At 40.2% G+C, this 14,280-nt stretch overlaps 1 protein-coding gene across 3 annotated transcripts in view; it reads right to left on the bottom strand.

Moving 5' to 3' along the window:
* The window catches only part of pals1a (protein associated with LIN7 1, MAGUK p55 family member a), an 83,190-nt gene that overhangs the window by 10,076 nt on the left and 58,834 nt on the right, over positions 1-14,280 (bottom strand). For all 3 annotated transcript variants that reach the window (XM_072266493.1, XM_072266501.1, XM_072266510.1), the window contains exons 7-11: positions 8,670-8,831; positions 8,455-8,532; positions 7,676-7,859; positions 6,267-6,338; positions 341-412 (exon numbers count right to left, since the gene is read on the bottom strand). In XM_072266493.1, coding sequence (XP_072122594.1) covers positions 341-412; positions 6,267-6,338; positions 7,676-7,859; positions 8,455-8,532; positions 8,670-8,831 — 568 coding nt within the window. The remainder of the gene's footprint in view (positions 1-340; positions 413-6,266; positions 6,339-7,675; positions 7,860-8,454; positions 8,533-8,669; positions 8,832-14,280) is intronic.

Below are 14,280 nucleotides of genomic sequence, written 5' to 3'. Positions count from 1 at the left end.
CAGATTACTCTTGATAAACTGGAAGAGCAGTTTCTGCTTAAAGTACTAAAGGGCCAGAATCATAACCATAAGCGTGAAGGCGAGGGAAACAAGGTCTATCTGGACGACTGGCAGCTGTGTAATTAGCCATAACCGAAGTGCATGGTAAATTATCTGCAATCTTTTGTGAAAATTCAACGAAATGCTTAGCAGCCTGATTGGCGTGTTAATTGTAGATTAGCATGTGTGTACTTTACACATATTGAACATGTTTGAGAAGCAAAGTTATCCATCTTTAAGTATTCGTTGGTTATACTGCACATATGAAATTCCTCAAACTAAAGTTGTACGATTTACATACCATCATTTCGATTTGCATTATATAACACTTTTTTTCGCTTCTTCTTATTTTTCTTAGCGCACCAAAGTTTACCTAAAACAGAGAAATACTTTACAATCACATACATTGTAAGTAAATTTCAAAATCAACTTTTAACCATATGATATATATAGTCACATTTTAGAGAAGGAAAGTAGGAATTAAAACAATTTTATTTTTTAACAAGGAGAGTCTCACACTTCAGTGAAAACTAAATGTCATCTTGTGATCACAGAACAAACAGCACAGAAGGAAGCCTTCCTTTGTTAATTATTCATTCCAATCTTTGATCTTTTCCCACATAAGCTTGCAAGTGTTTTACATCAAGTAATTAATCATTTCCCTCAGAAAATTACAATTGCAAATATTTCCACTACCCAAGCTGGTACTACATTCCAGAACACAACTCGAAATGTTAGAAACTTTTAATCCCTCTGTAAACTCAATTTATCTTACAGTGTGGTTGCTGCCTGGATTCAAATATTAACCAAATCTCTCATCCATCAGCATCATGCTCTAAAGCCAAGCAGGATCAGCTCAGTAACAGCTTTGTTTTAAAAATCTTAATTTTATTCTCAGATCTCTCTTTGTCTTGACCTTCCTATCTCTGGATTCTCTCAGATTACAATCCTTATTTCTGCTTCATTACAGATCTCTAATGTCACATTGATTTTAATCATTACATCATTCCACCAATTGTCAAAGCATCCAAGTTCTAAGATTCTTTTTAAAACACTCTCCATCCATCATTCCTCATTATAAATCTCATTCTGTCTGTCCTAATGCATCCTTGTGTAGTATTCTGTTCAATTAGGTTTGGTAATGGAGCTCTGAAGCATCTTGGGATGTTTGTTATACTGATGGCAGTAGCCTGAATTTGTATATATTTTTAGTTATTTTGTCAATACATGCAAATCCATATCCTTTAATTAGAGATATGATTTTCCAGGAAGAATGCACAAATAATATAACAAGAGAATCATTATTTCCAACGGCTTTTTCTGTTATTGCGAAGATAGCAAGGGTTTTAGAAGCTTAGGATTTCTTTGTTGACAATTTATTTTGTCAATTCAGTCTGTTAGTATGTGAATCCACCAAGTTTTCATTAAAAAGGTAACTTACAACTGAGCTTTTAACATACAACCATTTGTTATCTAAAATAACCGTAATAATTAGGTTATATTAATTCTCTACGATAATATTACACCAAATATTATCCAATGTAATGATCTTGGAATCCCTGATCTTGGAGGAACTGAGCGAAATACATGTTAGTAGGGAAGTGGTGTTGGGTAAATTGAAGGGATTAAAGGCAGATAAATCCCCAGGGCCAGATGGTCTGCATCCCAGAGTGCTTAAGGAAGTAGCTCAAGAAATAGTGGAAGCATTAGTGATAATTTTTCAAAACTTGTTAGATTCTGGACTAGTTCCTGAGGATTGGAGGGTGGCTAATGTAATCCCACTTTTTAAAAAAGGAGGGAGAGAGAAACCGGGGAATTATAGACCGGTTAGCCTAACGTCGGTGGTGGGGAAACTGCTGGAGTCAGTTATCAAAGATGTGATAACAGCACATTTGGAAAGCGGTGAAATCATCGGACAAAGTCAGCATCGATTTGTGCAATGAAAATCATGTCTGACGAATCTCATAGAATTTTTTGAGGATGTAACTAGTAGAGTGGATAGGGGAGAACCAGTGGATGTGGTATATTTGGATTTTCAAAAGGCTTTTGACAAGGTCCCACACAGGAGATTAGTGTGCAAACTTCGGTATTGGGGGTGAGGTATTGATGTGGATAGAGAATTGGTTAGCAGACAGGAAGCAAAGAGTGGGAATAAACAGGACCTTTTCAGAATGGCAGGCAGTGACTAGTGGGGTACCGCAAGGCTCAGTGCTGGGACCCCAGTTGTTTACAATATATATTAATGACTTGGATGAGGGAATTAAATGCAGCATCTCCAAGTTTGCGGATGACACGAAGCTGGGCGGCAGTGTTAGCTGTGAGGAGGATGCTAAGAGGATGCAGGGTGACTTGGATAGGTTGGGTGAGTGGGCAAATTCATGGCAGATGCAATTTAATGTGGATAAATGTGAAGTTATCCACTTTGGTGGCAAAAATAGGAAAACAGATTATTATCTGAATGGTGGCCGATTAGGAAAAGGGGAGGTGCAACGAGACCTGGGTGTCATTACACACCAGTCATTGAAAGTGGGCATGCAGGTACAGCAGGCGGTGAAAAAGGCGAAAGGTATGCTGGCATTTATAGCGAGAGGATTCGAGTACAGGAGCAGGGAGGTACTACTGCAGTTGTACAAGGCCTTGGTGAGACCACACCTGGAGTATTGTGTGCAGTTTTGGTCCCCTAATCTGAGGAAAGACATCCTTGCCATAGAGGGAGTACAAAGAAGGTTCACCAGATTGATTCCTGGGATGGCAGGACTTTCATATGAAGAAAGACTGGATGAACTGGGCTTGTACTCGTTGGAATTTAGAAGATTGAGGGGGGATCTGATTGAAACGTATAAAATCCTAAAGGGATTGGACAGGCTAGATGCAGGAAGATTGTTCCCGATGTTGGGGAAGTCCAGAACGAGGGGTCACAGTTTGAGGATAAAGGGGAAGCCTTTTAGGACCGAGATTAGGAAAAACTGCTTCACACAGAGAGTGGTGAATCTGTGGAATTCTCTGCCACAGGAAACAGTTGAGGCCAGTTCATTGGCTATATTTAAGAGGGAGTTAGATATGGCCATTGTGGCTACGGGGATCAGGGGGTATGGAGGGAAGGCTGGTGCAGGGTTCTGAGTTGAATGATCAGCCATGATCATAATAAATGGCGGTGCAGGCTCGAAGGGCCGAATGGCCTACTCCTGCACCTATTTTCTATGTTTCTATGTCTCATATCCTGTGGTACAGCTCCTTTCTGCCAGCACAGACAGAGGACTTCATGCAGCAGATGCAGTAGGATAGTCATGTTGTGTTTGATCAGATCTGGGGAATCCCATCATTGCCTGATGCCTTCCCTAATGAGACCAAGCTGTTGACTGTTTGCTGAGCTCCTCAAGGTTTGGCTCTGTATCCAGTTCTTCCATTGTTGAGAGGCACTCAGTGGCATCCAGGGCTGAGGTGGTGACAGTGTTCATTTTGGAGTAGAGGTAGAGTAATGTTCTATCCATCTCTCCAACTGTTTGCCCATCTATGATTACTTCTCCATTGATAGATTTGAGGAGAACCATCTTGCTCTGAGGGGGACTAAGGGCTTTCTTAATATTGCCTGTTAGTGCTGTGACCTGGATGTCTTTCCTGAGCTGGATCCAATACTTGTTGGCTCATCACCTGGAGGTCTGATGAACTTTACTTCTAGCAGCCTTGAGGATCTGCAGGTTCCTTACAGTTGGTGAACGCTTATACTCTGCTAGGGTAGCACATTTGTCTTCAATGATGGGGTTCACCGCGGTGGATCTGGCTTCAAATCAGTCATTTGTTTTCGAGATCTTCTTCCCAAAAGGTAACTAAGGCTGTGCAGTACATGGTGTTCCGCAGAAGTTCCTTTTTCTCTGTGATAGTTTCCAGGCTGTTGAGCACTCAATTCTTTCTCAAAGGATTTATCAAACTGTTCCTGGTCTGGGTAAGACATGTTACTGACAAGAAATCCCTTCTTGTTTAGCCCTATGGTATTTCTTTGACTGCAGTCTGATCTTGCAACACACCAGCAAGTGGTCTGTGTCACAATCTGTGCTATGGTTGGAACATGTGAAAAGCACACTGTTGAGGAAGGAGTGCCAGACCAGGATCAAGTCTAGCTGATGCCAGTGTCTAGAGTGAGGGTGTGTCCAAGAAACCTTGTGTTGAAACTTGGTCTGAAACAAAGGTGAGAGAAGTGAATGTAACAACTACAGGGCATCTCCCTCTTGAATGATGTTGACAAAGTCTTTGCCCGAGTCTTCTTGGTCCACCTGCAGAAGTTGGCTGAAGGTGTCTAACCAGAATCTCAAGAATGGCTTCCATGCTGTAAAGTCAACTGTCGACATGATTTTCTATCTCCAGCAACTTCAGAAGAAGTGCAGAGAAGCCCCTGTAAAATGTGTTTAATGATTTCACCAAGGCATTTCACTTGTTCAGCAGTGACGGGCTCTTTCAGATCCTCTCTAAGGTAGGCTACCCATCAAGACTACAGAGCATGATCAAATCCTTCCACAACATGTAGGAACTGTGCAGTATGATGGCAGCTCTTTGAGATCTTTAACCTTCTCCTGAGGCACGCATCTGGCACTGCAACAGAGGGAATCCACCTCCACACTACATCAGATGGCAGAGCCAAACCAAAGTGTACGAGACTACAACCAGAACATGCTGTTTGCTGATGATACAGCAGTTGCAATCCACACTCTGCAGCATATCTAAAGCTTGACGGATCATTTCTCCCAGCTCTTCAATTAAGTTGGTCTATCAGTCTGAAAAAGACAAACGTCTTGGGACAAAATGTGAAAGCACCACCAGTCATTACCATTGATAACAACAAAATGGATGTTGTTCATTAGTTCACATAGCTGGGGGCCATCATCACCTCTCCTTGGATGCAGAAATCAACAAGCACATTGGGAAGGCTGCAACAACTCTTACCTGCTTCACCACACGTATCTGGAAGAACTCCAAACTCTCAGTCAAAACAAAGATGACAGTGTACAAAGCTTGTGGTACCATCACACTGCTGAACAGCAGTGAGACCTGGACAACATAAGCTAAGCAGGAGAAAAGGCTCAACACCCTTCTTATAAGGTGCCTTCATCATATCTCTGGCACCTTCTGGAGAAAGAATATTTGAAACGGAGGTGCTCTCGCGTGCCAGCATCCCTTGGGTGTATACCCTGCTCAGTCAGTGTCGGCTGTGTTGGGTGGGCCATATCTGCTGCACATAGGATGGCTGCATCCCAAAAGCCATCCTCAATGTGAGCTGGCTTCTGGCAAGAGAACTGCTGGCCTCCCGCAACTGCACTACAAGTGGGACATGAAGTTGCTGGATATCAACGTTATATCCTGCGAGGAACTTGCAGCCAACTGCACCAGATGGTGAAGCACACACAGACTCAAGGCTGTAATTGCTGCCAAAGGTGCATCTACTGACGTGAAGGGGGTGAATACTTGCAATTATTTTGTGTTTTATATTTGTAATTTAGATCACTTTGTCGAGATCTGATTTCACTTTGACACGAGTCTTTTTCTGTTGATCAGTGTCAAAAAAGACAAACTAAATCCACTGTGATTCAATGTTGTAAAACAATAACACATGAAAACTTCCGGGGCGGGGGGTGGGGGGTGGTGAATACTTGTTGTAGGCACTGTAAACATTCCGATTATTTCTGGTCATAAAAGCAGAATTGTACTCTATTGTGGGTGTCAGACTAATTTATTAAGAATAAAGATTTTAAATTGTGAAAATTAGCTAATTGGAGGTTAACCAACTGGGAGATGCTTTGATGTCTTTAACTCCAAACTATAATCTTAGAGCAGGAAGAAAGCAAGTATCAAACACATTTAGGAAGCCTCTTCCTTGATAGGTACTTTGTTCTTTATTTTAGAAATAATAGTTGAATGGATTTTATGTTCAAGTTTTTATAACCCTAAAAAAATTGTCTTTAGAGTGCATTTGTGCATGGGGGATGACTGTTCTGTGTCACGGATTACTTCACTTTTATGTCATGGGAAGTGGTCTGTGCTTTATATGATGTAGCTGATTCTAGGTATTACTCTTCATGCACTCAAATGATATCATATTACAGTGAGTGATCGGGTTTTAAAAGAAAATTTCATGTGGCACCACTTTTTAACTCAAATCTGAATTGCACTGTAAAAATATAATTTCTATGGCTTGAAATTATTTTAGTCAACTTAAAAGACTTATGTTTCCCAACCTGATTTTTCAGGTTCCTTGTCCTCTTCTATCGTTTGTTTCATGGCTTCTCTTTGTTGCTGGAAGCTTTTCCCTGTTTTCGTACAAAGGGAAAAAGTTTTACAACAAATAATAAGATGCATGATTGTAAATGGATAATAAAATAGGCAATGCAAACTATAAATTATTGGAAAAGTTCATTTGTTTGTCCAATCCAAAAAGTTAACTTGTCAATTATTTTTCCTTTGACCATGCAAAAGACATACTACTTTGCTGGAGGCTACAAAGATCAACATAATAAAGCTGTCAATTTTCTACAGCCCGAAAGGATGGACTTAAACACCACCTTTACTATGTTGTTGGTAAAGCAAGGGCAGTAAATAAAATCAGTTTGCTTTGCAGTTGAGCTGTGCAAAGTGAACACAGATACTCCATATCCCAAAATATAGTGTCAGAATAGTGTTTTCCAGTTTAAATTTATAAGTATTTAGTTGAGCAAGGATAACATTAAACAAAAGTCTTCTTGATTTCTCATTAAATTTTAGTTGAACTCCCTAGTAAGTAGAGCACGAAGTGCCCTCAATTCTTGACAAGCTTTACAAACCACCAACACTCACTCTTGTTTGGAAATTAATTAGTTCAGTAACATATTAAAATGAAGGCCTCAATACAAAGATGACATTAATATATTACCATAATGAAATAATATCAACAAACTTTTAATAGATTTATGGTAATGGAAGACTAAATGCAGAACAGTTCTCAAAATCAGGAGCAACTTAACACAAATTGAGATCAAAGTCAGCCATCAACTATTTTCAGAAAACACCATTTAAACAGCAAGGCACATATTCAGAAACATAATACTTACTGGACGAGAGGTTGGTCAGTCAGCCGTAAGGCAACAGCTCGACCATTGATCTCCTCTCGATATGAACTTGGCAAAAACAATGAAAGATATTTCTGCTTTTTGTGCATCAATATCATTGAGTCACATAGGCAGAAAAAAGGGACATGGTATAGATGGGCCCACAAATACTAGGAAATATGATTGTGGATACAATATACCGCAGACTTAAAGCTCAGAGCAGTTTTGGAGGCTTCAAAAACTGTCAAGCTTTTCACAAAAAGCTGAACATCTTAATTCTGGGAAACATTGAAAAGTCTTTTTGAATTAAAAGGCCATGAGCTAGTCTTCGTAAATCTTCAGAGGAGTTGTGACCAAGGATTGAACCTTGTATTGTTTTGAATTTTGGAGTACACTGCAGAGCTGTAAAATAGCTGTCAGCAATTTTGTGATCGACAAGTTTGGCTAACAAGTTTGTGTGGATTATTCTTAGATCAATTCTGCAAGGTAAAAGTTACTCTCTACCACTCTAAGTATATTATTGAAAAAACGAGCTAAGAAATGATCAACAAGTGCTCTCTTACCTGGAACAAGCCCAGCTAATGGCTGATTGTCTTCATCTCCATCTCTATAAGCCTGCCACCAGTTGGGATCTTCTTGACTGATTACATGAAGTATGTCTCCTTTTTGGAAAGATAGCCCCAACTCACGACAGGGAATATAAGGATCATCCGACGGGTCATAATCAAAGTGGGCTTTTACGTGCACCTGATATAGAAATATAGGCAGTTTCATATAGAAATAACATACCTTACATTTCAATGAAAAATTAAAAATCGTCAATTACCATTGTAATGCAGCAGACTAGGGAGCTAGAGATCCAAATCGTGCTTTTACGAGTATTTTTATTATATCTACGTTCTCATTAAAGCATATTTTCCCAGGGGTTAATTAAAATTAAAAAAAGTTCAGCAGGAACTTTCGACTGCAAATATATTCACTGCTCTTAATAAGTGCACTTCAAACATACTGGCAAATCAATTACACAATTTATAGCTTTTAAACATTAAATTTGTATTGTTGATTATAAACCAAGGAGAAAAATAAGCACTGTCCCAATTTTTCATTTGAAAGATCTCAGTAAATATTCTCTAAAGGTGGAAGAAAAGCACTTTACCACATCCACAAAGCACAAATATTCATATTTCAATTAATTCAACTACTTTAAAAGAACAGATGTATTAAGGTTACTACCATTAAAACAGAAATCTATTTGATAAAGGAAAAACTTGCAACGCAAGTTTAAAATAATTCAGATTAGTCATGGTTTGGTTCTTAGCTATTTTACATAAGGCTCACTTACCACCATTTCCTTGGCAGGAGGAATCTTGGTCTGTTGACTGGGAATCAGCACAAATGTCAGTGTACCATGCATCTCAGCCTGAATACAAAGTAAATATTTGTTTGATTTTATATAGATGTGATCATTTAATTCAAAGAACACACAAGTCTTGATTTAAAAATCTTCTAGGTTAGAAAGGAAATACTGTTTTAAAATGATAAGTACAAACCACATACCAGCAGGTCAAACACCTCATTTACATCTTTTCCACGAATCTCAATTCCATTTATTTCAAGGACTTCATCTCCTTCGTGCAGTACACCACTCTTCTCTGCAGCACCACCCTTCACTATTCGACTGATAATCACAGAATCCACGTCATTACGTACTGTGGCTCCCTTAAAAAGGTACACAAAACATGTTATTTAGGTTGAAGGTAAATCACACAAGTTGAACGCTGAGAATCTGGTTAATCAAATGACCCCAGTAAAGGCAGTAAAGATGAGCAATACAAATGGCCCATGGTCCCTGCAGTTGCTAGAGCCAAGATAAATGTTCTGATGACAAGAATGTGCTCAACAATTGTATCTTTAACCTAATATCTGTTTCAATAATCATGTACTTTAATTACTTACATTTTTCAACTAGTTTAAAACATGAATGGCCAGTTGAGCAAACGTCTTGAAGAACATAAGCACTAATAGAAATGGACCTGAGCTTGAGGCATTCTTGAAGAGAGGTAAGATAAAAAATAGTAGTAGCATTCTTAAGGTATGAATGAAAGTGTAAAATATTTGAGAAGGGCCACTAGATGGAGATAGAATGCTGTACTAAAATGAAGAACATGCCAGCTGAAATGCAAGCGAAACAAAAAGTAAAGAAGACATGTGTTGTAAATATCTTAAAGGAAATCAATCCGATACTTTCCACTGGCTCCTGCTGACTAGAATAAGTGAGGTTATAACATGAAACTGTCACTGACATCTTTACACAAGGAAGAGGCAAAAGAAACTAAGGGCAGGTTTGCAGCTTTGGAAAGTAAGCAACAGGGACTAAATCTCCCCTCTTCCTAAACAGATTGACTGAGTAGCATTCCTCAACATTCATAGATCGCAAGTAAATGTAGGCTGTTATTTCCTGTAAACTTCATTCAATTTCAAGACAAACTGGAGTTTGCAGAACCAAGCCCATTGGAAGAATTACCGGTCATCGAAAATGGATATCTGAACTGATAGGTCCAAATCTGTAATACAATATTTAAATCTCCAGACTTAAAGAGGAAAATAGCCTTCCAAATAAGACTTCTTCCAAAACGTATACAGGTGTCCCCCGCTTTTCGAACGTTCACTTTACGAAACCTGTTACGAAAGACCTTTATTAATTACTTGTTTTCGCTAACAGAAGGTGCTTTCACTGTTATGAAGAAAGGTAGCGCGCGATAAAAAGCAGCGTGCGCCCCGAGCAACCGTGCTCCCCTGGATTCGGAACTGCATTCTAGCCGGCACTGCTTAAGCACGTGCCTGTAAGCAGCTGTTTGCAAGATCAGTTCTAAGGTATTGGAAAAGCCTAAAAGAGTTCGTAAGGGTGTTACACTTAGCATAAAAACTAGACATAATTAAGTGTTTCGATCGTGGTGAACAAAGTAAGGACAAAGTGAGTTTGGCTTGTGGAAGCTGACGAACATAATGTTGAAGAGGTTTTGGCATTCTATGACCAAGAACTGATAGATGAAGAGCTGATGCAATTGGAAGAGGAAAGGATAACAATCGAAACCAAATTCAGTAGCGAAAGTGAAGTCGTCCAGGAACTGAATGTGAAGCAACTGCATGAGATTTTCGCTGCAATGATAAAGTACGACTTTAATTTTGAAAGGGTACATCGGTTTAGGGCATATTTGCAAGATGGTTTGAGTGCTTACAAAGAACTGTATGATAGAAAAAATGTGCGAGGATAGTAGTCAAGCAAGCCTTCCACATCAGCCACAGCAGACGACAAACCTCGACCTTCAACATCGAGGCAGGCAGTCATAGGAGAAGATGAGCTGCCTGCCCTAATGGAAACAGACGACGATGAGATGACACCCCAGCGTCCCACAACCCGAACCCCCGGGCCGCAGACAGATACCGATTCGCAGAGAATGCAGCGGTAGCTGATGGCACACAGCACATCTTTAAGATAAAAGCCAAAATAAACATGCTAATTAATTAGGTGCCACCCGGCACGTAAATGTAGGCCCAGATCAGAGGTGATTGCCGATTGCGTCGCCTCTGATCTGGGCTGACATTTACGTGCTGGGCGGCACCTAATTAATTAGCATGTTTATTTCGGCTTTTTTCTTAAAGATGTGCTGTGTGCCTCCTAGCTACCACTGTATCCCTGCATGCTTCGCGGATCGGTATCGGTTCACTGCCTGGAGGGTGGGGCCACTGCCACCCCAACCTCCGACGACTCAACCTAACACACCATCATCAGTGTGCTCGGCGCTGTCTTCCCGATTCCGGTAAGTGATACTACACTGTACATACATTATTTCTACTTTATATAGGCTGTGTATTTTTACGTGTTATTTGGTATGATTTGGCAGCTTCATAGCTTAAAGGTTACTGGAGAGAGTGATTTTGCCAACAGCGCTTGCGTGAGATTTTCTGCCGAGAGCGCTTGCGCCATTTTGCCAAGAGTGCTTGCGTCAGATTTTCGCTACGGAGAACAGTGCCGGCAATGATTGTGGAAAAGTATTTCTACTTTATATAGGCTGTGTATTTATCATATCATTCCTGCTTTTACTATATGTTACTGTTATTTTAGGTTTTGTGTGTTATTTGGCATGATTTGGTAGGTTATTTTTGGGTCTGCAAATGCTCACAAAATTTCCCCATATAAATAAATGGTAATTGCTTCTTCGCTTTACGACATTCCAGCTTACGAACCATTTCATAGGAACACTCTACCTTCGGATGGTGGGAGAAACCCGAATATAAAATGTCATCTCTGTTGTAATGGAGAAATCAATTTGTACTCAGCAATCTTCCACTAACACCAATTGGTAATAGCCAGATATTTTTATTATGTTTAGATTCAACACCTTCATCTTCCCCATTCTTTGGAACATTAACTTGGACTTTTTATTTCAATGCCCACCTCACAAGGCAGATTAGACTCTGACTCATGCAAGGGTGGGACTTTAACTATGTGTTATTCCTAATGCACTGCAATGGAAGGCAAACTAACAAGCAGATTGTTATGCTATGGAAGTGCTTGGGTCATATGACTGCAACTCAGAAAAACAATGGATGGAATAGCAAGAGACCAAGAAATTCAGCAGATGCTGCAAATCCTGAGCAACACACTCAGCAGGTCAGGAAGCATAAATGGAAGGAAATGAACAGTTAATGTTAAGGGTCTCGGCCGAAATGTTAACTGTACCTCTTCTTATAGATGCTGCCTGGCCTGCTGCGTTCACCAGCATTTTTTTATGTGTGCTGCATGTCAGACTATTTCAGCTTTGCTTTCAATACTATTATTCCAAACAAACTCACCAATAAACACTGGACCCTGGGAGTTAATGTCTTCCTTGACTTTCTAACCAACAGACACAATCAGTACAAATAGGCAGCAATACCTCAGTAACGATTAGTTTACGTACTAGTGCTTCCCTTGGTTGTATGGCCAGATTCTGCTCTAACTCAGAATCAGAATCAGGTTTAATATCATTGGCATATGTCGTGAAATCTGTTGACTTTGCGGCAGCAGTACATTGCAATATATGATAATATAGGGGAAAAACATGGATTACAGTTAGAATATATATTAAACAGCTGAATTAAATAAGTAGTGCAAAAATAGAAATAAAACATGCAGTGAGGTAGTGTTTATGGATTCAGTGTTCATTCAGAAATTAGGTGGCAGCAGAGAACAAGCTGTTCCTGAATTGTTCAGTGTGTGCCTTCGTGTTTCTGTACCTCCTTCCTGATGATAGCAATGAGAATAATGCATGACCTGGGAGATGGGGCTCCTTAATGATGGACGCTGCCTTTTTCAGGCACTGCTGCTTGAAGATGTCCTGGAAACCACAGAGGTTTGTGTCCATGATGTAGCTAACTAAGTTTACAACTTTCTGCACCTTACTCTGATGCTGTATAGTAATCCCTCCACCCCTCAATAACAGACGGTGATGTAGCCAGTTAGAATACTCTCCATGGTACAACTGTAGAAATTTAACAGTGTTTTAGGTAACATACCAAATCTCAAACTCCTAATGAAAAATAGCCACTGTCGTGCCTTCTTTGTAGCTGCTTCGATTTATTGGGCCTAGGTTAGATCCTCAAGAGATCTTGACCACAGGAACATGAAATTGCTCACTCTTTCCTCTTCTGATCCCCTATGAGGACTGGTGTGTGTTCCCTCGTCCTGAGTCTGACATTGAGTGTAAGGTTATTGCTGCAACACCAAATAGCTGATATATCTTGCCCCTGTATGCCATCTCTTTACCATCTGAAATTCTGCAAACAATGGTTGTACCATCAGTAAGTGTATAGATCTGTGCCTAGCCATACAGTCATGGGTGTAGAGAGAGTAGAGCAGTGGGCTAAGCACACATCCCTGATATGCGCCAGTGTTGATTGCCAGCGAGGTGGAGATGTTACTTCCAATCTTCACAGACTGTGGCCTTCCGGTTAGGAAGGTGAGGATCCACTTGCGGAGGAAGGTACATAGGCCCCGATTCTGGAGCTCGATCTACAAATTTGCAAATGATGAGTTGGAGCAGGATTGAGAGAGAACTTATTAATGTGATGTCATGGCAGTAACATTTCCCTCAATGTCAACAAAACAAAATAGCTGGTCATTGGCTTCAGAAAGAGGTACAGTGAAAAAGCTATTCTGCAAGCTATCTACGCAAATCATTTCATCACATCAGTGCATTGAGCAAAAGGAAACAACAACAGAATAGTGATCACACAGTGGAGTCTTTAGATGACCCAATGACAACGAAGGTAAAGGTGAATTCCCGCATTAGCATAACTTGCAACGTGGAGATGCACATTATCAGACATGCCTGCTGGCCTCATTCTTCCAGTAGAAGTAGCTCATTCAGGAGGTATTTAAAAAGTGTCCTAATTAATTGGTACACCCTAACTGCAGTGCATATCACTACAAAACACATGTGTTATTGGTGGTATACACGGTAGCCTCTGTGGTGGATGGAATGATTTTTTTTAAAATACTGGGTGGAACTGCAATCAAGGGGGCTGCTTTGATCTGGGTAGCATTGAGCTTCTTGACAGCTGTCAGAACTTTATTTATCCAGGCATGTGAGTATTACAATCATACTTCTGGTCTGAGCTTTGTACACAGCAGAAAGGGTAAGAAATATCAGGAGCTAAGTCATTGACTATACAATATTCAGCCTTTGACCTGCTTTGTGACCAGGATATACCTAAGATGTTGATGGCAAAGCTATTAAAATATCAAGGGTAGCCGGTTGAGCACCCTGTTTAGAACTGTTTGTAGTCTGGAACCTATGAGCTGTCAATTTTCATCAAATGAGTGGTTGTTGTGTAGGTCTTGTTGCTTTACAGGCTTAACTGTCTTTAGCTCTCAAATATTGGCTCAACCTTCAAAGAAGATGGAGAGGATCTTGGACTCTCTTCATTACAGCAGTTTATTTGTTCTCTTCTTCGGTTGTCCATCGAAATCTGATGACGATGTCTACTCCTTTAACGGTGAGATCTTTGATGACTACATAGTCCTATCCTGGACCCACAAGCTCTATTGCAGGTGGAACATGTATATGTAGTAGTGGTGGCAACCATGGCTGCATTTCTCCTGGCTCTCTTCTGCTGTCTTCTG

This window comes from Mobula birostris, chromosome 1 (assembly GCF_030028105.1).
Source record: "Mobula birostris isolate sMobBir1 chromosome 1, sMobBir1.hap1, whole genome shotgun sequence".
Taxonomy (NCBI): domain Eukaryota; kingdom Metazoa; phylum Chordata; class Chondrichthyes; order Myliobatiformes; family Myliobatidae; genus Mobula; species Mobula birostris.
Note: the sequence above shows the minus strand (reverse complement) of the source record. Positions and strands in the feature narration are given on the sequence as shown.